The sequence below is a fragment of the Falco biarmicus genome, chromosome 13 (genome assembly GCF_023638135.1).
Source record: "Falco biarmicus isolate bFalBia1 chromosome 13, bFalBia1.pri, whole genome shotgun sequence".
NCBI classification, from domain to species: domain Eukaryota; kingdom Metazoa; phylum Chordata; class Aves; order Falconiformes; family Falconidae; genus Falco; species Falco biarmicus.
In genome coordinates, this window is record NC_079300.1 from 20754398 (window position 1) to 20776539 (window position 22142).

Genomic DNA, 22142 nt, shown 5'->3' on the forward strand with positions numbered 1-22142 from the left:
GTTCAAACAGCTTGAGTGAAATTGGAAATTTAAGATAGCTAGAAATAAACATGGTGGGGGGTTTTAGCTGGAGCTTGAACAGCTGATTTCTTTTTGGCTTTATGTTCTCAGTTACCTCCAAATAAATCACGTTAAGAAGATTATTTTAAATCGATGCCTATATCAATAATTTATTTGGCATTATTGAAATAGTAGAAGTAATGCTTGCTCAGTTGAAATACAAGCAGTTTCAGTTCACTGGGGAGTGTCTGCCCTCTTTAGGTGGTTTCCCTTGAAGACTCAGGCAAGAAGGAATGCTTGTCGCCTGGGACAGCAGCTGATGCAAGTGAAGAGTGGCTTTGGAAGTCTATTCTTTTGGTTCGTTACTGTTTGTTGGAGAAAGGCAATTGGGCAGGTACTGGAAGAGGCTTTGCTGCTTCACAACTAAAGCTATGGGTTCAGCCATGGCAGGGCTGTAGCTGGACCTCACATGATTGCCAGGGAGCACAGGGGAAACAAACAATGATGATGCCAAGAGCTGGCTGGGTCTGTGTGTGTGTCATCTCACACTCCTGCCCATGTAACCCAGAAAGAGTTTTCGTCCTGATTTCTTGTCAAACTGTAGATTGCAAGAGTTGGTAGCCCCTTCCTGGGACAGGGACATGCTGTACGTGGTCTGTTTCTTGCCAGCTTTCCTTAAGTGCCAACTTGGGGTGTGGCGTGAGGGGCCTTTAGTCCAACACAGCCTGGCTGTTTTGCAGTCACGTCCTGGACTGTTGCCTGGAGGCTGAGCATCAGCACATCTGTGTGTAGCTATGCTCTGTGCTGGAAGACCTCCCAAGGTTAGGAGGAATTATGATGAAACCCCAGGCAAAGGAAGCATTCAGTCCATGTATTTCAGCTCTGGTCATGATCTATGCTGGAATCTCTTTGCTTTACCAACTGGAAGAGTCAAGTCAAACTATTGCTCTGAGCTATTCTTACAGGACTTCTCTGTGCAATGTGCATCTCGTCTCTCTTTTTTTTTTTTTTTGATATTAACACTTGTCTGGCTTGTCCTAAGGTTACGTTAGGTGGTCATAAGACGGGCAAGTAAGTTGCACATAGGCAGGAATGTTTAAATGTGCTGAGACATACTAACACAAATGTATATAATACTGTTCAGAGCATAGGACAAATAATACATGACATGAACCAAATATTTGATTGTGTATGAGAAGTAATTTCTTCAGTAGTGCTCCCCATACCTTCGTAATTTCTTCCATAACCATTTCAGCAATAAGGTTTTAGTGATGGATTTCTAGGGAAGGTCTCATGGGCATGTGTCTATAGAGTTGGAATGTTTAAGTTACAAGATGCACACTGGTGTGACAAATAATTGTGTCTGTTGGCTGTTCAACAGAAGAAACAAGGGCGTATTGCTTGTCTGATCGCTTGCAACTAAGCGGGACTGCTCTAAGTGTTTAAAAGACTTGCAAACTGCTGGAGGAGTTAAAGGAATTGAATAATTAATTTACTCAAAAAGTTCTGGAGGTTCTTAAATATTCTTGGGCCAGAAAAAGGTGCTAAACTCAGTTGAACTTTTGAAAATCTTTGTTTGGTTTGAGCACGTTTGCACAATGTAACATTTAAGTCTGATTTGTTTCTCACTATTTTGCTTTTTTGAAGTTTGCTAACTCAATTCTGAGTCATGGGGAAAAAAAAAGGAGCTTTTCCATATAAGAGATCATTGATTGATCCGATGTTTTGCTTTTTTTGCGCTCAAGGAAAGCTAATTTTTACCTGTCTTTTATTTTTTCTTTTTTCTTTTTTTTGAGCATCAGCACCCCAGTCTGACGAAGGCTCTGACATTGATTCTGAACCAGATTTACCTTTAAAAAGAAAGCAGCGTCGCAGTAGGACAACCTTCACGGCAGAACAACTGGAAGAGCTGGAAAGAGCTTTTGAGAGGACACACTACCCTGATATTTATACTAGGGAAGAACTTGCACAAAGAGCCAAACTCACAGAGGCTCGTGTCCAGGTATGTATTTAAAAGCTGCCTAACACAGGGAATTGCCTTTTCTGTTAGCACGTCAGTCCTTCTATATTCTTATGTGATCCTACTCTGGGGTAGAAGGAAAATGTGAAGCTATATTGTTTACAACCTTAGGTGTTTTTGCATCTGTATGTGGACATTGATTTTCCAACTGTTCAAGACAACTACTTTGAAAAAAAATGTGTTTTCCCAGGAATTGTTCCATACCTACCATGAATATAATACTGAGCCTTTGGAGAAGAAGGGCTATTATCCCAGTTTGTTTTATGCATTTGACAGCACTCTGCATGTAATCAGGTCAGCTGTTGTGCCAGTTTATAGTTACTTAACTGATTTCATCTGTTGTTGTTTGGGTCTTTCAGGCATTAACAGAGGAAGCAAAAACATTTTTAAAAGGACGATGTGTCTATAGAGCCATGCAAGGGAGCAAGGTTACTGGTGCAGTATCTACAGTTTACTTTTAGGTTAGCTTTTGAAGTTGAATTGATTTACACCTTTTAATATCGCTTATCCCCATTGTTGGTTTAATTCAAAAGAAAATAAACCTTCAAATAACTGTTAGGTCTTCACAACTTCATGTAGATCTGGATTGTCTAAAACAAGCTAACATGCTGGAGGAGTAAACTGTGGAGTTGCTTTAAATTTAGTAAAAGCATGAACCTGGATTTTCAGATGTCCCAAACTGGGCAAATAGCAGCCATATAATTCTGGAACAGACTGCACCTCAGAGTTCAGGTTCAGAGCAGGGCTTTGTTTCACGGCAAAGAAGCACATCCTGTGAAATGCTTAATACCACAGGCAGAATCCTCTGATGCTCTTTCACTACTTGACATCTAAGAGTCATTCGGAAAAGCCTGCCCTGTTTGGATCAGTCTGAGTTGTAAGTGTTCATAAGGAAATGTGTGGTTGGGTGACAAGCAAAATGTTGCAGCCTTTGATGTAACCAGGAAAGAGAAATGAGTGGTAACTTGTGATCTAACCAAGGATACAGGTGAATTGGGTTGCTTTCGTGAAACTCTGTTCTAATAATTTGACCTTTGAAGCTCAGCCTGAAGCATTCAGACTCTGCAAACTGAAATAAGCAATATAAATATCCCTCTGCCTTTGTAAGACAAGCATGCATATTGCAGCATAGATGTATTACTGAGTATCTATCTTACAAGGTCCAGACTTTTTCAGTTTTTCTTGCTATTTTTTTTTTTTTGCAGAAGACTTCACATTTCTTTTAAGTGTTTGTTATGACTGTGAGAGAAAATCAGATGTATGAATGAATTTGTCTGGAAGACAAGCTCAGTGATGCATGACTCTCTTTTTCTTAACATGTTTACTAAGTGAAATTCTTGCAAAAGCTTTGTATATAGACTTGGGCCAGGTAAGACTAAATCAAGCCTTGGGAATCATCCACGCACAAACATTATAAAGATAACTTTCTACACAAGTTCTGTTTGCAAGACAAATGGGATCTAGGGTATGATGTTTTGGGCTATGTTAGCTTCAGTGGAAAAATACGATAAAATGAAAAAGACCTTGTTCATGTTTTTCTAAATCAATGACCCACAGCTAGAAGAAAAGCAGAACTCTCATTAACATAACAGCTGTCTTAATGTGGCTTTAACCCTGTGACTTTTTACATTCCTTATGGCTTCCTTGGTTCCCTTGAGACACATCCTGTCTCACGCCACTCCTATGATCTACAGCCTCACGAATTCCCCAGTACCTCTGACATGGATATTTTACCTAACCCAGCATGGAAGAAAGTTCCCAGTCAATCAATGATTAGAATACCAGAACAAAACCTTTCTGGATTAAAGATGAGCTGGGGTTGAAGTAACCAGCCTGTGGGCAGTTTCCTAGTGCACTCCATCTGTCTGGTACCCTTGAAGGCTGGCAGAGTGATTTAGCAGTGGATTAAGGGATACAGGATTTGCCTTATCAGCATTCAGCACCTCTCTATAGCCCCTTAAAATAGCCACCTATGATGGGCATGAAATAAAAGACGACCTGTGAAAAGAAAAGAACCCTAAGAGACTTGAGGCTGGGAGAGCCGGATAGCCATACTGATGTAGCATTCAAGCTGTCTTAGTCACACTTCTTTTTTGGTAACAGTATGACAGAGATCAGAGATACCAAGTTTTATATGGCTATATACACAAAGATCTCTTTGACTGCTTCCCAATCAAGCATCATCTAAAAGAGCTGGCTCTTTGCAATGCCAGAGAAAAAAAAGAATTTTCTGGGCTCAGCCAGACTCAGGCTGCAATGTCCAATTTCATAGAGTTTTACATTATCTAGGAAGTTATTTAATTGATTACAACTGGACCAGCCTTGCTATTCCCTCACTCAGTCCCTCCATGTTGCACTCACATCTCATGTTTTGTTTCTTCTACCCTGCTGCCCTCGTGCTTCCTCTTTCGTTCTATTCCCTGAGGCACTCTCTGAACACCCGTGAAAGGAAGAGTCTTAAACCACTAAACCATCTATTTTCTCCCTTTCCCACTGTTGAAGGGTAACCAAATGCATGTTTCTAAGCTGGTTGGTTGGAGGTGGGGAAAAAGTAGCCTCTGGGCTGAGATCAAACTTAGCCCCTAATGGGAAATTTTTGAAAGCTACAAGAAACTGAAAACAGACTTACCATGTGAATGTTACTTGTGTACTTAATCATGGGGACAGGGAAAGGCTTTTGGGGAAAGAAGTGTTGCAACAAACTCCACATTGCAAGAGTCACAAGATGCATAACAATAATCATCGCAAATACTTCAGCACTGGGTGTAATAAGGATTTAAAATGCTCCCTGTGATTCCTCTTGCAGCATCTTTCCACTCATGGACTTTTGAACCTTTCTCCCCTGTGTTAGAGCCCAGATGTGGTGTGGAGCCAGGACAACCTCTTCTGCTGCTTCTTCCAAAGGCAACCAGCTCTTCTCTGCACATTAGATACAGTAGGAAAGGGGAAAGTTCTTGGGTCTTGTGCATCCATCAGATACAATTCAGAAACATTGAGTCCCAAAGCATGACCCTTTATTAAAAATAAAATAAAATAAAATACTTTGTTGTATCTGAGGTTAAAGATTCACATATTGTAAGTAAAAATCACAACCATGCAGTGCTTTACCTGTCCAGTTTAAAACCTCATTAAAACCATCATTAAGTTGCAGAGCAGGCCCTAAAGGTCTGTGGCCTATTTTTACTGATTCAATCTAAAGGCGAATTCTAAAAGTGAAATTTTCCCCAGTGTAGATAAAGATCAAAGGCTCTTTCTGAGCTTCACAGCAGTGTGGTTATGGTTTCTGTAACAAATAGATCATAAGGGATGAATTGGGTAGCATCTTTTCTGGCATATTTTGATTCCCACATCAGGCTTATTTTTAGACCTGGATGAACTGTGTGAACTTTGGCAGCAGCTTGGAGCCTGATTGACAGTGGGAGGTGTTTACTTCAATCTTTTGGGGAAGGATTTTTAAACAAGGTTCAGGTTTGTCCCCTGGCAGGTGGAGGGCCAGGAGTCTGCCTTGCCCCATGGGGGCTGGCCAGTCAGACAAACCTTCTTGGACTGTGTGCTGAAGGGAGGCTTCCCAAATTATCAGAAATGTGATGCGTGGGACTTGCATGTTGGACTATATTGAAGATGTGCCCCCAAGCTCTCTGGGATAGTGTGGGGCAGGAGGTCCTGCTGTGAGAAGCAGCTGGCATGCGGCCTTCCTGTTCAACCCTGAAAGGCAATGGGAGAAATGTGTTTGGACTCTTTTAGTCCATGAATAATGGTGAAAAAGCAGGGGAAGTCAGGAAGAATTCTGAAACATGAGTTTGTCCTGTACTGAAAAGGTTCTTCTTGGCCAGTTCCCAGGTTTAAATTGGTTTGCTTGAAAACTTCTAAAGAGAAAAAAATATTGTTTAACAGAAGAGCATGTCTGAAAATTCAGGCAGATCTCTCCAGGCTACTAGGATGGGGTTGAATGTTCCCATGTCAAACATGTAATCAGCTTGTAAGCTTTTGTAAAAAGCTTATTACAGCCTCAGCAAATAAAAGAAGTCCCAAGAGCTCAGATGTCTAGAGTAGCTGGAAGAAAAATGATAAAAATATTTTAAGTGCTGTGCTAGCGTATTGTTTTTTTGTGTTGTTGGTTTGGTTTTATTTTTTTTTTTTCACTGGGAAGGGGAAGAGATAGTTTGGAGAAGATAGTGCTTGGAAAGGTGAGAGAAGAAATTATGACTCCTAAGCTAGCAGTAAAGCTGAAAGCTCCAAAGTTCAATCTTTCAGCTTTCATAGTCTTTTCTGAGTAGCAAATAGTGAAAAGCATTCACGGGGAAATCATGGGAGAGGGAGGACCTGTGCCAAAAAGAGTCTTAATTTTCCCTCAGCTTCTCTGGAATGGTTTGAGCCCGTGTGCTGAACTGCATAGTCCTATGGGGAGATGGGGTAAAGGAACGCAGGACAGATTCAAAGACATTTAAAACCTTTCAGCAGATCTTTACAGTTATTCCCAGTGTGGTTTATGGAGAATTTCTAGTGCCTTTTCTTAGGCTGCTGTTTTTGCACCGTATATAGGATAAAGAAAGAAAATACTATGTGCATTCTTGTAGTAGATAACACTGTAAGTGCAGATATTTTTTTTTCCCCTGGGGTAAAGGAGAAATTATTACGGGTAAATTAGCTGCAGTATTTTGGAGGTATTTGTCTAGGACTGCATCAGTCTTTTCAAAGAAAACTATGAGAGTTGAGTATGTTGGATCGCCCTGGGAGGTTGTTGGAAGTCCTTATTCCCTTTGGCACAGCCTAGTGGGTTTCTGTCTTGTCATCTTTTTTTACTTTGTCATGTAGGGATTTTTGGGTTTTGTGTTTGTTTTTTTTTTTTTTTTTTTTTCAGGGGGGGAGTGTTGGATGTTTCTTTTTTCCTGTTTGTTTTAAAGGAACTCTGATTTCCATCACATTGATAACTCTTTGTATCCCAACCAGCATGACTTCTCCTCACCATACAGAGCAGCTCTTGGCAGACCCCAGGTGGAGAACCTGCAGCCCCCTGCGGCGTTCCTGCTGGTGGTCACAGCAGGTCATTCTCAGTAGGCTAGCAGCACTGCTGTGGGACACTGTGAGGGAACAGCCCTACCAGTGGTGTGCCTCTGCATACGCAGTAGGCCTTATTCCTGTGAGACTGGGGGTGTGCAGATGTCACAGTGAAGCTGATTTACCAACTAGTTATTGCTAAAAAGCAATTCTGCTCCTACTCTTTCTTCTTCCTGTGGCTGGTCCCTAGCAGTGTGATCCCTGGAGCTCATCTGATACTGTGGTGAGCCAGGATGGAAAGTCACCCTACTGCAAAAAACAGGAAAGGGAAGAATAACCTATTGTTTCCTTTTTTCCCCCTACTGTCTTGTGTTCTTTGACTGAACTTCCAGTCAGGTCAGGTGGGCACAAGGGCTGGTGTCAGCTGCTGGCCTGGCGAGAGGGTGAAGTGCCTGCACAGCTTCAATGGCTGCTGAAGTAAATGCAGGTCCAGCATCAGTAGACTGCAGGAGCAGACACCATGGGTGTTTTTAGAAGTCAGGCTGCCGTGTTTTGCAAAGGTAATGGAGTCAGCTCTGTCCCGGCTGGTGCAGCCCAGCTTCATTAGCAGTTTCCTTCTTCAGCCTCCCCTCTTTGCAAGGCAGCCCCACTGCTTCTGGCACACCCCAAATTCATTCCCTGATGGCATAACCACTGTGGACTCCTGCTTGCAGGATGGTCAGGCTTTATTTTGAACATGTGAATGCTGGGGGAAGGGAGAGGTGGGGAACAGGTGAGGTGGGGGAAGCGGTTGCCATGAAAAATACAAGGCAAAAGGGGGAAAAAAACCCAAAAAACTTCCTCTGTCTAAATTTAGAAGTGCCGTTAACAATACATCAGTCTTTCGACTTTGTGTGTTTTTGGCACTCATGCTTCCAATGGTCAGGACTGTGTTTAACAAAATATCCATGGGTTTTGTGCAAAATTCACATCTCTAATGTTTTGCCCTGTTGGATCAGAGATCTTTTTGCCTTAAAAGCACATAGAGCACTCTCTGTTTACGATCAGACTGTAGAAATGTCAAAGCTAATTACACTAGTGTGTTCCCAAGTGAATAAATACATCTTTTAAAGAATATCCTGTTGCGATCAACAAAATAAGATGTTGGCATGATCACTTGCAAACTACTTAAAGGAAAAATGATAATAAAAGGCAAGATCTAAATATTAGAAAACACAGATGAGAGAAACCTGTTAGTTCACCTCCTCCCTTTTACATCAGTGCAAAATGCTTTTTTTACATTCTGTTGTGGAGTTAATTCTTTTTTGGTCAGTCCAGTTCCAGATGCTTGAAAAACTAGAGCTTCCAATAATTACTTTCCTTAAAGGACTGCTTTTCTTTTCCTTTTGCTGTAAATTTAATCCTCTTCAGTTCTGTTGTTGAGATGTAAATTTTGTTCAGACACTGGGGTTCAACTGGGTTTCCTAATCATCTGGGCCATTTGCATTCCATCTTTGAAAGTGACATAGAAACTGGCAAGCCAGAGCCTCGCTAAAATGAATGTGTCTTGGCTTCTGGTGCAGACATCTCTTTGGGATGCTGAGGTCCCTTGGACAAGCCACGTTTCCTCTGTCCGTGTCTGCATTTGCACAGCACCAAGCGCAATGCTGATCTAATTCAGAGCTCCTGCATGTTACACCAAAACAAGCAGATCATATTCCTCTGGACACAGTACTGTTTGTGTAAGAACATAATATTTTGAGTCTCCAGAATGCAGTAGCTTGCTTATCCACTGCTTTTGCTTCCATGGGGGAATTCAGTGTGGTAGTGGTGGTTTGAAGTAGTCTAGGAATGGCCTGCCTTCCACCGGGATCCATGTTATTGCTGGTGAAGGCAACACACAAGATTAGTCTGTCAGATTAAAAAGACGTAGATCGTTTAGAGTTGGGTCTCTGTTACCACCACTGCTGGGTGGCATTTTCTCACAGGATGATGGTTGTGATCTTCACCAGGGGCTGCGTTATGCTGTGAGCACCTCTGCATCCAGGTGATGATCGCTTCCCTATCAGAAGGGAGGGTGTGGGAGAAGAGAAGCATCCTGTGGGGACCTGCTAGATTTGAAAAGGCTGTTCATAAGATGAGGACTTTGTCGTACTGGTGGAAGTTGAGATTTGCTGAACATAAGGGGACATTGTGTTTAAATCATATTGGAAGTGTATAAACAGATGGAAGTATTTCCCCAGGTCTTTACAATGTGTTTCTAAGCAGACACTTGGCTTGTGGTGACTAGATTTATATTTTAAGATCTTGGCTTGATATTGGCAACATTTGTCAAGATTAAGTAGTGGTAGTAGTGCACATGGTTTCTTCATGATATGTGTTGATTTAAAAAAAAATAATAATTCCTGAATTCTTGAGAATAAGTCAAGGCAGCCGAAGATTATCTAAGTGGAATACTATGGTTAAAAAGTAATAATAAATTGTTTCAGTTAACATAGAAAGCATATAACTGCTACTGAATAAAGTTTGGGATCTAATTTCAATAAACTACTTTTAATAAACATTACATAAAATGTATATAAAATATTTGAGTTATTTAGTTTTGAGTAATTTTTTCTTGACTTTCCAAAATCAATTTTCAACTTTTTAACTCTTGCATTTAATTTTGTTTGTGGTTTGTTTTTTTTTTCCCTGCTGTCTCACTGTTATATCATTTCTTCTTTGTTTTCTGTCACACACAACATCTGAAACCTGCAAGTTATCTGGTATAAAATGGGAGTTAAACACACTTGCAAACTAAATCTTGAGCCATATGGAAAGGGTGAGGCCATGACAGTAAATAGTAACAATAATAAAAACTGTTGTGTTAAAACATCTGGAATTACAGATTCAGAGATTCAGTGTGTTCACTTGTAAAAATGTGTGATGGAAGGAGTTGGGGCCATACTTATGGTCATTTTGAAGATAAAATATTTTTAGTATTTTTACCAAGGCTCATCCAAAGCCCATTAAAATCAAAGGGAAATGAGTACATGTGTGGATCGGACCTCTGGTGCTTCATGTAAAGGTGTGTGGTTGGGTTGGGTTTTTTTGCTTTTGTGTTGGTTTTTTTGTTTGTTTGTTTGGTTTCTTTGGGGTTTTTGTTTGTTTATTTTTGTTTTAATGTGCCCCTACTGTTCTGTGATGTGTGTGGTATAAGTGGTAATAAGACTTGCTTTGTGGTTTTGGATTGGTTCAAGGTGTTTTGGTGAGTTAATTTTGGACTGACTGTGGTGCTACTCAGGTGCCATCTGCCTTCCTGCTGCCTGGGGAAGGTAAGAAGCCAGGGCAGGCAGCAGCAGGTGTGTGCTGCAGCTGACGGGGGCAGCAAGGCAGTGCAGTGGCAGCGGCTGGAGCCGATGAGCCTGGAGCCAAGGCTGTGCCAGCAGCATGTGACATGGGTGCCAGTCAAGTAGCATCCATTTAGTATGTCCCAGTCATGTGGCACTGAGGTCGTAATACACAGCCTTGTTTCTGCACAGTCCAGGCAGGCTCCTGTACCCCTGCAGGGTCCCACTTAATTTAATGGGGCTCCAGGTAACAACAGAGCTCTGCGCAAGCATGTTCATTGTGGGGGTGCTGTAGACTTTGATACCATTGAGTGTGTTTCTTTCAGGGTTAAGATGTATCTGCAGTTCTAGAAAAATGCAAATCTATAAAAGTAGCCAGAATCTATCTGTAAAGAAAAGCATAAAACTTGGCATTAATGCAAATCACTTGCTGCAAATCACTTGCTACTGAATTCAGGTTTGGGTTCTGACTCACTTTAATAAGGAACTAGGGCTTGAAGGCAAATGCTAATCTGTAGAGAAAACAAAATCTTGTTACCTCATTTTCCTCAGTGAAGTCCACTTATGTAGTTCAGTTAGTGTTCCCAAAACACTGGAAGATCATCAGTTAACCCTCTTGACCTGAAGAAGTGAGAGTGTCACGGAGAAAACCATAGTTAATGACCTGGGTACGCTAATTACAGCATGCATTTGCTGTTCCCTGCTCCCTCTGACCTCCATTATCCTTCCTAAGTGCTCTTTGGCTCTTTAGCAAAGCCTTTTCATCCCTCTTCAACATGTCTTGCCCCTTTTTTCTTCTCTTTGGTCATGTTCAAAAGATACTGCCACAGGAGTTTAAGAATGGTAGGCTTTGGGAGACACAAGCAGGTAGAAAGAATCTGTGAAGGGTAAATAAGAAATTTATACTTAAATGTCAGTGAGGGAAGCAAAGGGTAAGCAGAGACATAAAAAAGGATATAGATGTCTATAGGATGAGCAAGTAAAAAAGTATTGCTGAATCTAGATCCATCCTCAACTATTGCTCATTGTGGGTCTTGCTTCTCCACCCCAGTGTCTTGTCCCTGCCAGCTGCTTTCAGAAATGGTTCACATGGAGGCAGCGGGAGGGTTAGTATGTACAGTGAAAAACCTGAGAGGGATTCCTGAGGTAGAACAGAGACTCCATCTATCCTTCTGTCCTAAATCTTAAACCGGAGTGGGAGTGTGTAATTGAGGAGTAGGTGTGCCCAACAGAGGAGGCAGCAAAGGAGGCAGCTGTGTGAAATGAGCCTCTCATTCTGAAAAGGGGATGAAGCCAGATCAAACTACATGGTGACAGATGGCACACATCAGAAACCAGATGGCCCAGTGAGTCCCACCACTCCTACTCTGAAAGAGTGAGCAGAGGACAAGCCCACAGCATAGTCCAAAATGTTGTTAGAGTATTATGTAAGGACCACTCACAGTTTGTAAATGATATTACACCTAGAAATCCAGTCTGTAATGGCTGATTCATGAGCCAGTGTGGGCTGCTTGCAAGAAAGGTGACAGATCGGAGACCCAACTTACTTTTACAAATGCATCTACGTGTGGCTCATCAGCCGAGGTGCCTCAGTGGCCTTCAGGCCAGACTGCCTTACAGGCTATGCAGATGTACTTTGTAAGATGCTAAAGCTCAGTTAATGTTTTATATAATTGATAGTATCCATGGTTGGTCATTGCAGCTGCTTCGGGGTGTACAATTAGGAGTAACTGCCTGCTTGTTTACAAATATGTACCCTCCCTTATTGCAAAACAACTTTTCTTTTCTGTGGTCGTCTACCTCATGGACCCAAGTGCTGTAATCTAGAAGTTGCTCTAAATCTGCAGCAGGGCAGTGCATGTGCACGCTGGTCCAAGCATCCCTGCTGTGGCTGGTTGCCCTTCCGATTTGTGGCATGTGGAATCACTGTAATATCAATATTAACCTGTGTTTTGCAACTCTTACTATGTCTGCATTTGTGAAGTCTTGTCTTTTCCTTTCATGAAGGCAATAAGAGCCATCCAAGACTTGGAAAACTTAAAACATGAAGTTAGAATCATGTGAAAGACAGCAGATTTATAGCTAAAATGTCCCACTAATTCAAACCCCATCTGTTTGGTACTCTGTCCTGGGAACAGATTTCAAAGTGGTTCTGAAATGCTAATCTAGTACTGAAATACTGATCTACTGTTAATGTCAAGTTTATTAAGAGATGTTTTGTACATATGTGAATACATGAAAACTTGCTGCGAGGGATTTGTGTTTTGTACATGGGGCTTGTGTTTTTCAAATCAAAAGCTTAAAGATCTGTTGATCATTAGGGCAATATAGTATCCCAATATGTAAGTACAAGCACCTTCCAACAGTGCATTAAGTGGTGCTGCTAACTTTGTCAGCAAATTAAATATAAAGACAATACAATTCAGACGAAATAGTTTTGGCTCACACTTAGACGAAATGGAGAGCTGTTTTCCCTTTCTCATTAAATCTGGCACCATAAGGGTAGTGATTAATAGCTATTAAAAGCACTAAAGCTTGAAAGTGTTATTCAGCTTGTTTCTCAGGAGAAGCTGTATTTGAGAGGAAGCTGGGGTTCAGGATTCCTATGTCTTGTCCGTTGAACTGTGGAAGTGTGTGCCAAAGGCACCTTTCTTGCTGGCAGCTCTGAGCCCAGTGCGCATCTTCTGTATCTCTTGTCTCAGACACCAAATGCATTTGAAAAGAAATGCTGTTATTTCTGATGCACCCATATTAAATGTACAAAAATCAAATGTCCGTAATTAAAACATTTGTAGGTCTGGTTTAGTAACCGTCGTGCTAGATGGAGGAAACAGGCAGGAGCGAATCAACTGATGGCTTTCAACCATCTGATCCCGGGAGGATTTCCACCCAGTGCCATGCCAACTTTGCCAACGTACCAGCTCTCTGAGCCCTCCTACCAGCCCACCTCCATACCGCAAGGTACAGTAGCCAACAGGTACTTGGTTAAAATAGTGTTATTGGGAGGGGTTTCCTGTGCTGATCCATTGCAGAAATATTTTCTTTTCTAATGTAGAAAAAGGGGTGTTGGCTAATTTAGGGTCTGAGTCAGCGAGGACCTTGCAAGCCTGCTTATTTTAAACATGTAAGAATTTGAGTTTGTTTTGCTGCAAGGAAGCGCTGGTTACGGGTGAAAGCTGCTAGCTAGGGAAATAATAGCGTCCTGCACGGCAGAGGTGCAGTGTTCGTAAAGCAACGTACATGCTTCCCTACCCTTCTGTTGCATTGGCCCCCTTTGCTGAGAGTGCTTGGCTGGCGGGGAGGGAGGCAGCAGTTGCGTTCTGTCGTCTTTGTTGCTTTCAATGATGGTGCACTGGAAACTTCTGTAAGTACTCTGAATAATCTGATGGTGGAAAATCTAGCTATTCGGACTGTCTTGTTCCACATCAGATAGTAGCAAGTCTCAGTATCGTAACAATTTGTCTTAATGTTATCAGAAATTCTGTGAACTTTGATGGATTGGGAGTGCAGGGAGGGAACAGAGCCTCAAATCTAGGCTATACTAGAATTTATTGTTAAAGAAAAACTTTACAGGTGACATTTTTATAAAATAAGTTACTGTACTCTTCTTTCTACCTCCTTGAGATGAATCCTAACTGTTGGTGGATGTTCTAATTAAGGGAATTTTTCAAAGCCCAGGGCTTCTATCATCCATTGCTAGGTTCACTACAAACCAGGGCAGAATTTCTGTGCTGTGATGAGAAGGGGAAAGCCTGTTGCCAGTCTGCTAAGCAAATAAAGCTTTTCCTTTATTTTTTATTATATATACACACACATATAAATTGATGTATCAGTTCTGAACAACATGTGCCCACTAAGGATTGTCTGAAAACTGCATGTTTCTGTTATGATTTTTACAGTCTGTTTAAGAATTTTTGTGTAGTCTTACTGGCCAGGTAAATGTTTAATGACATTAAAGATTTACCCTTCTACTTAACCAGTACTTTGATGCAGGCCCTGATGCAATCCTGTCAAGTTGAATTTCACATAATGAAGTTGTTATGCAAGAAAAAAACGGAGGAAAACATAACATGTTTCTTTTGCTTCTAGCCGTGTCTGATCCAAGCAGTACCGTCCATAGACCTCAGCCTCTCCCTCCAAGCACTGTACACCAAAGCAGCCTCCCTTCGAATCCAGAGAGCAGCTCTGCCTATTGCCTACCCAGCACCAGGCATGGATTTTCCAGCTATACAGACAGCTTTGTGCCTCCATCCGGGCCCTCAAATCCCATGAACCCTGCCATTGGCAATGGCCTTTCACCTCAGGTCAGTCCTGTGTTTTCAGACAGAGGATTTGCTGTATACCAGAACCAAAGAGTCTATTCCCTCAGGCCACAGTATAATGAATTGCCAAATTTAAACCATAATGTATTCTTTATACAAGCCACATGATTTCAGTTTGCTGGTTTCCTTCTTTTTTTATTTTTTCCTCCTACTGGCTGAATCAAGAGTCATAGCTTATATTTAATTTCAAGTGATTTATAATGTAATCATGTAGGCTTCATGTTTACATTCAGTTGTCAAGCATTTGTAATGTACTGCTATTCTCCTGAATATCCATGGCTAGGTACAGAAAGTAGATTGTATAGTTTTTCTGTGAATAAAATATCTCTTTAAGATAACCTCACCAAAGTTTTACTGAATGGTCCAGGAAAATTACAGGCAAGTTGTACGAGGAGAGTTCCAAGGGCTGAGCAGTGTGCATTGAGATGAGCTATAATCAAGTTATAAATACAGAAATTAGGAGTATTACTGCTCTTTGGCAATCTATAAATGCATGAATACCATAATTGTTTTTCTAATTTGCATGAGCCTTTTTAGGAAATCATGTTAATAAATTGCCTTGATAATTGAGTGTCAAAAGGTTGGTTAAATTTTCCTACATGTGGCATCTGTCTGAAGCTAACGTTATTAGTTGAAGCTTGAATAGATGGGAGTTTAGTTTATTAGTGAGATCTTTGCCCAGGTGCTTGGAAAGAGATGTCCACTAAATTCTGACAAGTCACAAAGAGGATGCAATCTATAATTACAATCAGGAATCTCTTCAGGGCTGAAGTGAGAGTTTTAACAGCTTTATCTGCTTTCTACCCTTTTTTCCTCTTCGAGGTTAGAAAAACAGAGAGAAGCTCGGAATGACACAAATGAAAAGTGAAAAGACAATTATACTCAATTACACACTAATCACTGACTATCACCACTGCCTAAGCAGGGAGAGGGCATTCTAATAGGCAGAAAATGAGATTTTAATGGCACAAAGGGTGGCCAAAATAACGACTCGTATATCTTTGCCTCCTTCGTTTTCTTCAACTTGTGGTTTGCATCTCGGGAGTACAGTTCCTGGTTCCTGTGCAACGGTGATAACTCTGTGCAGCTGAAAAGTTCAAAGGCACTGGAGTTGAAAAGAATGAATAACAAAGGCAATGAAATAAACATTTTTGCCCAAAGGCAAAAGTTCATAAACCCTTTTTTGTAACGGTAAATGTAATTAAGTTTCACAGATTCCTATAGCACAGAGTGGGGTACAAAACTTTATGGCTTGAAACCTCAGGAAAAAAATACCAACAGAAAAACAAACAGATATACTTCCAACAAGACTTGAATGGATTTTGCTCTAAAGAATTTTGATTTCTAAATGCAATCTCCAACAAAAGCCTTGACGTTATATTAGTTGCTGCCTTTTTTTTTTTATTATTTATTAAATGGCTAGTTTCATAGTATGCAAGGCTTCCACATTTTTGACATAAATATCTTTCTGGGATTTAGTGCTAATCCATCAAAAGTAGTTGTTAGTGTCAGTTTAAATGTGTGTTGGTTCTGGCTATGGAAAATGTTCCCCTTTCACAAAGCTTTTATTGTCTGTGACACAGAAGTGGAGTACAACAGTAAAGAAATCTTGTGATGTCTGGGCAAAGTGGGACAAAAAAGTGAGGCCAGGTTTCCTCCCCCCAAAGTCTTGTTGATCTGAGGTTTAATATAATCAAAAAGAGATCCTGGAGCAGGTTAGATGACTTTAATCAGTTACTGTGATTCTTTACACCTGGCCCTGTCTTTATGCTATGAAACTTCTGTTGGTTTTGGGGTTTTTTTCCTTAAACTTTTGAAACCTTTATCTACCCCAGTGCTTAGAGCTCCTGGCTGTGTCCCGCACCTCTATCAACAGGCTTTGGAGAAAGCTGGTCACTCAAAACTGACGTGCATTCACTGAATGCATGCAGGAGATTATTTATATCCATTTAGATTTGAAGAGCTTCTTGGCAACTGAATGATTATCTTCACTGGCTGAGAAAGGTCTTTCCATCAAACAAACAAAAAACCCCACCCTAAATTCATGCAGTGTTACCAATAGCTCCTCTAAAACAGTTTTGGGGCCTATACAATAACTTACAGATATTTATAAAATCTACGTATGTATAAAGTGACATACCTGGACTTTGTGTTTTACATAAAGGAACGATAAAGCCTCAAATATGTAAATTATATGCAACAAATTGTGGGACTGTAGGAAAACAGTGGGTGTCTTTATGCCCAAAAGAGCCTCGGACGTTGGTCATGTATGTTGCGACATTAGTGTGTGTAAATGCCCCTTAGTCATGGAGTGTGTTGCGGTGTGTCACCCTGTCACGCTTCTGCGGGGCTCTTCTGCAGGCACCCAGGTGCAGACTGAGTGGCTGAGGTAGCGGCGGCTGGGAAGTCAAAAGCCAGTTCTGTGTTGGGCATTTCATGAAGAAAGAGAAACAGGAGTTTTCCTGCTGAGTGGGCATGTTGCAGTGCCCTGCCTGTGTGTGTGGAATTTAGATGAGAAAGCAAGCAGGTCTTTTTACTAGCCAGTGGATTTTTGACTACAATAAATCTGGGTGTGTGAGCAATTAACATAATGTTTCCACCCATCCATGTCTGTCTTGCAGACAAGCACTCTGGTTATGCTGTGTGTAAAGCTGAATTTATGGTGACTTTGCGGCAGGGGTGGGCAGGCTTTGTTTGAAGCCTAAATAATCTTTTGTGATTTAAAGAACATGCAGAACAAAATCTAATATTAAGATTCACGGGATTATATACTAACCAGACTTCAACCTCCTTTTCCCCTTTGACTTCAGTTTATTCCAAATGAGGGTGTGACACGCAGCCCCCTGGGGAAGCTTTATTGCCCATGCAGGGTGTTTCCTTTCTAACTTTGCTCTTGAATATGATGGGCAAATATGTGGTTTAAAGCAAGTGCTGGGTGAAGGCAGAGGACAAGTGGAGGTGGCCAGGGTGCTGTAATTTTATTTTTATTCTGTTAGCCTTGAATTTGGAAGTTAGAGAGGATTGTACGTCTTGGTCAGTTTTAGGAGGCAGAATGCTCTGTAACATACCTGTCTTGCAAGCTGGGTGATAAAATGTTGTTGCTCTTGTTTAAAAAAATAAGGGAACAGAGAGTCCCAGTTTGTTAATAGTTAGCACTTTTTAACATCAAGACAAGATCTATCTGCAGGATCTCCTCCAGGTGGCTGATTACTCTCCTTGTTCACCTGCTTACCTATTGCTACCTGGCTGTGGTGAGAGAAGCTCTATCTTACAGACCTGCAAAGGGTTGACTTTTGCAGGAATAAGACAGGGACTAATGTCTTGGGAAACTGGTAGCCAGGAGTATTCTTTTTTGTATTTCATGAAAAAGCAACTCAACTGCAAGCGTGCCATCTCAGCCAGAGCTCTTTAAGTATAATGTCAGAACAGAGATTATTAGTGTGTAATATATGTAAATTGCATATTTTTACGTTTTATATGCCTATTATGCAGCTTCTTGGCTTTCATGCATACATTTATGAGAATATTGTATTTCCTTTTCAAATTAGGTTTCAGTTGCTCAGTGCATTTTCTTTTAACAAACATTTGTTAACACAAAATTATTATGGGGTAGCATATCTATGTGTTAATATGTGTCTACAGGACTTAAATGTGCTTCTGAATTGGCATGTCTCTTTCTGATCCTGACATTAATGGCCATCACTGGTTCTCTGATGTGAAGCAGAAGAGTGACTGCAAAAACACCTGTCTTGCAACTGCAGGTGTACGGTCTTAGTAGAGAGCAGATTGTTTTTAAGACAGGATATCAATATTTTGAACTGCTTCATTTAAGATAAGGGAAAAGGCTTTTCCGCTGTACATGGGCATCCCCTGACCTTGTCATGTGCTTTTTATTAGTGTCAAAGCAGCAGAGTTTGCCCTACACCAGGCAGTTCAGGCAGTCGGCTGATTTTGAAGTGTGCTGATTCAGGCTACTTGTGGATTCAGGTGGAGCAGCAATACTCCTATATATACATATATACACACACTCCTATCACTGCCCACAGGGGCACTTGCTTCCTGTATTTAACCTGTAGGATACTCAGGCTTAAATAGTACTGCAGTGTTAAGTTTTTACTGGAAGAAAAATAAATGTATGTAACTAGTCTCCTGCTGGACATGATTTTTTATTATTTTTTTTTCTTCCTTGCCCTCTAGAAAACTTCTCGGATCTACTTTTTCCTCTTCCTTGTCATCTTCCCCCATTGAGTCAAACCAGACTATTGTATGGGTTGTGTGTAGGATCATAACAGTCTTTAACAAAGTTTGCAATTCTCATGCCATTACCTGGAGCTCAGGAATAATCTTGATAAGAAAATTCTGATTTTTTCCGTGAACAGGAGTAAAGATGCAAGCTGTTTCAAGGTTTCTTTATTCTACTGTCAAAACATTTCACTGCCTGAGTTTAAGAATTATACTGTAGCTCCTTTTGGTGAGATAGATCTTAGGCAATTGGCTTCTCTTAAGTCTTTGAGAGCACTTGGCTTTCATTAACCTGAAGGATCTGATGGCAGCTGTCGAATCAGTTAGGTATGTTCATGTTGTCTTGTTAACTCTGTTTTTAAGGGAAATACAGGAAGCAGTGGCTAAAAACTTGCATTCCGTTGTTAAGAAAAACAAGACGGGGGAAAAAAGGCAACTGTTAATTTATCATACTTCTTCCTATACCTTCTGTTGAATTACTGTCCAACTGGTTGCCCACAAAAACATTTCATTTGGATCCAAGTCCCACACCAATGAGAAGCTCATGATCTTTGCCATAATGAACTTGACTCTGAGAGCTCCTCACTTAATAAACAAAACAAATGAGAGAGAGGTCAGGCATTTCTTTGTGAGGAAGAAAATCAATTCACATGATAACATTTTCATGAACATGAGGTTTTGTTTCTTTTGTGGTTTTTTTTTTTTTAAATTATTTATTTATTTAAAGAAAACCCAACCAACTTCAGCCAAAGGGATTGTTTATTTTTGTTTCTGTGGATACAAATAGGTGAGATCCAATAGTTTTGTAATTGTTGTTGTGCAAGAAAACATTTATTACTTGTTTTGTAAATACTGTAGTATTTTAAAAATAGAAATATACATTTACAAATAATATAAGGTATATAATTAAATATATAAATATCACAAGAACAATAAACAGGCTACCTTACATTTTGAATGTCCATCTCAACTTCTCTCTCTGGCCCTACTTCTACCTCCATCCCCACCATGCTAGAAACGTAGGTGGGGTTTCAGCCTTCAAAAACCAGGTCTCCTCTTACAGCTCAGAAATCTTACATGCAGATGCAAAAAAGTTCTGGACTTTCCTGGAAACTTAAGCCAATTGTATTGTAACATGATGAACGTAAGTATTTAGAAAGGCAATATAAAATACAGGTATCTTAAATAGAAAAAAGTAAGAGTAGAATGACACAACACATATAAAATATCACTTTCTTGGTTTTCTTAACCCTTTTTAAATGATATTGTTCACAAAACTGACTTATCTTTCTCCATAAAAATTTGTACCATTTAGAATATACACAGACCGAGTATTCAGCATCACTAAATAATTTTTTGCTTTTGCTACATGTAGAAGTTCTATTTAAACCACTTGATAAGTGAAAGTATGAGTCAGCCCTTCACAGACTATGAATGCATGCAAATGGCATGCATTGGTGAACTAATTTTTAAATGAATTTACAAAATAGAAATATCAACAAGAATCTGAGTTCTTGCATATTTATTCAGTTGAGGACTGGTACATGAATGAAGGCTTTGTCATAAGTAATCACCTTACTTACAAATGTCTCATCTGAGTCCTTAATTATGCTCTATATTTTAGATTTTTTCAAAAATAAAGGAACTAATGCCACAACCTGAATCAGTGAATAGCATATATTGCAGTTGGATCAGAAAGATCAGAATTTCATCCTTAGCAATCCTTGGAAAGCAATGTATCCATCTTTAAATGTATCAAACTCCATTTCCTTCAAAATTTCCTACCTCTCTAGAGAGAACTGTTTTATTTTTCCCAGGATATCAGTTATAGTTGTAATTTCCTTATAAAAGAAAGACTGAGTGCTGAGAATACGAAGAGGCTTCCCCTGGTCAAAATAGCAATATACACTTTTATTTGTCTTCAGTGCTGACTAGCCTAATGTTAGAGGCACTGGCATATACGTTAACATGAGCCCCATGGATAAACCCTTTACTAGCTGGATTCCTCCAGTTATGCTTGTCCACAATCTTTTTTTTCTCTCCCACTTATGGATAGCTTACTGTTTTTACCTAAATGGCTAGGATTTTGCAGCAATTTCCTGTTGGTAAATCCAGTCAGGTAGGTGTAGATCATGCAATAGGTGGTGGTGTAGGGCCAAACATTGAGTTTAGTCAGAGTCCTCCTATGAAAGCTTTGCAGATCCCATCCCCTGGCCATCACCAGAAAAAAAGAAGGAAATAAATAATTTAAAAAAGGGTGTATTGTTGGTTTGTTTTGCTCTTCAGAGAGAGAAAAACCTATGTATCCTAGTTGTGGAGGCAAGGTGTGTGAGAGCCCACCTGTCACTAGCTGGGCTGGTTTTCATGGTGGCCAGAATCCTTCTTTTGTGTTTTGGCTTGAGTAGACAATAGGAGAAGAGCTCACAGGCAGAGCGCAACTTGATCTCAAGTTTACGCGTGTTATGAACTGTAATATTGTAATATTGCCATATTCAAGCATTTAAATTCATGAGCCTACAACCTCTGAGACTTTCTGGAAAAGTTTTGAGATGTTTAATTCTATATTTATTCTTATATATTCGTATATATTCTTCATATAAGTTGTGAGTATATATTCATCTTTGGGCTTTGTTTAAGCTTTTCATTCGTCTTGACATTTTTGAAGCTTTTTCATACAAACAGGACATTGAGAATTAGCTTCTCTTTGAATTACTTTCGTAATGATACCTAGTCCTGTGACTCCATGATCTAGCACCTGAAAAAAGACACGAATGTCCTGGCAGACTGTGATAATGTTGTGAACATTAGTAATCTCCTGTAGATAAGAATATAATTCATGAAGGATCAAGTTATCGTCTCAATTATCCTAAATATACACCACTGGACCTTCTCTAATTTCAGTGTAGCTACCACTGATGTCTAGTGGTGTGAAATCAGTATGAGGTCTCATTTGATATGACTATGCAGAAGGTCAGATCCTCAGATGTTCAAAGTCAGTGTATTTTCTCCTGTTTTCATTAACCAAGTATGTGGTTCCCAGTGCCTGCCATTTGGCACAAAAATGCTTTCTGTTGGGTTTCTTCATTCGGCATGTTGGCACTTTCTACATTCAGCAGGAATATTCTTATAGATAAAAATGAATCAGCACCAGGGTTCTAGGATCCTATAGATATAGATCCATGTAGCTAATTAATTGTAATTAATTTTCTAAAATCTCTCATTCTAATGCATTGTAACCATCCTTTTTGTGTT

At 40.2% G+C, this 22142-nt stretch overlaps 1 protein-coding gene across 5 annotated transcripts in view; it reads left to right on the forward strand.

Moving 5' to 3' along the window:
• The window catches only part of PAX3 (paired box 3), a 79814-nt gene that overhangs the window by 52139 nt on the left and 5533 nt on the right, over positions 1-22142 (forward strand). For 3 of the 5 annotated variants that reach the window (XM_056358725.1, XM_056358729.1, XM_056358730.1), the window contains 3 exons: positions 1803-2002; positions 13122-13287; positions 14416-14630. In XM_056358725.1, the coding sequence (XP_056214700.1) occupies positions 1803-2002; positions 13122-13287; positions 14416-14630 (581 nt within the window). Of the gene's footprint in view, positions 1-1796; positions 2003-13121; positions 13288-14415; positions 14631-22142 lie in introns of all 5 variants that reach the window. The other 2 variants (XM_056358726.1, XM_056358728.1) reach the window with 1 other exon arrangement.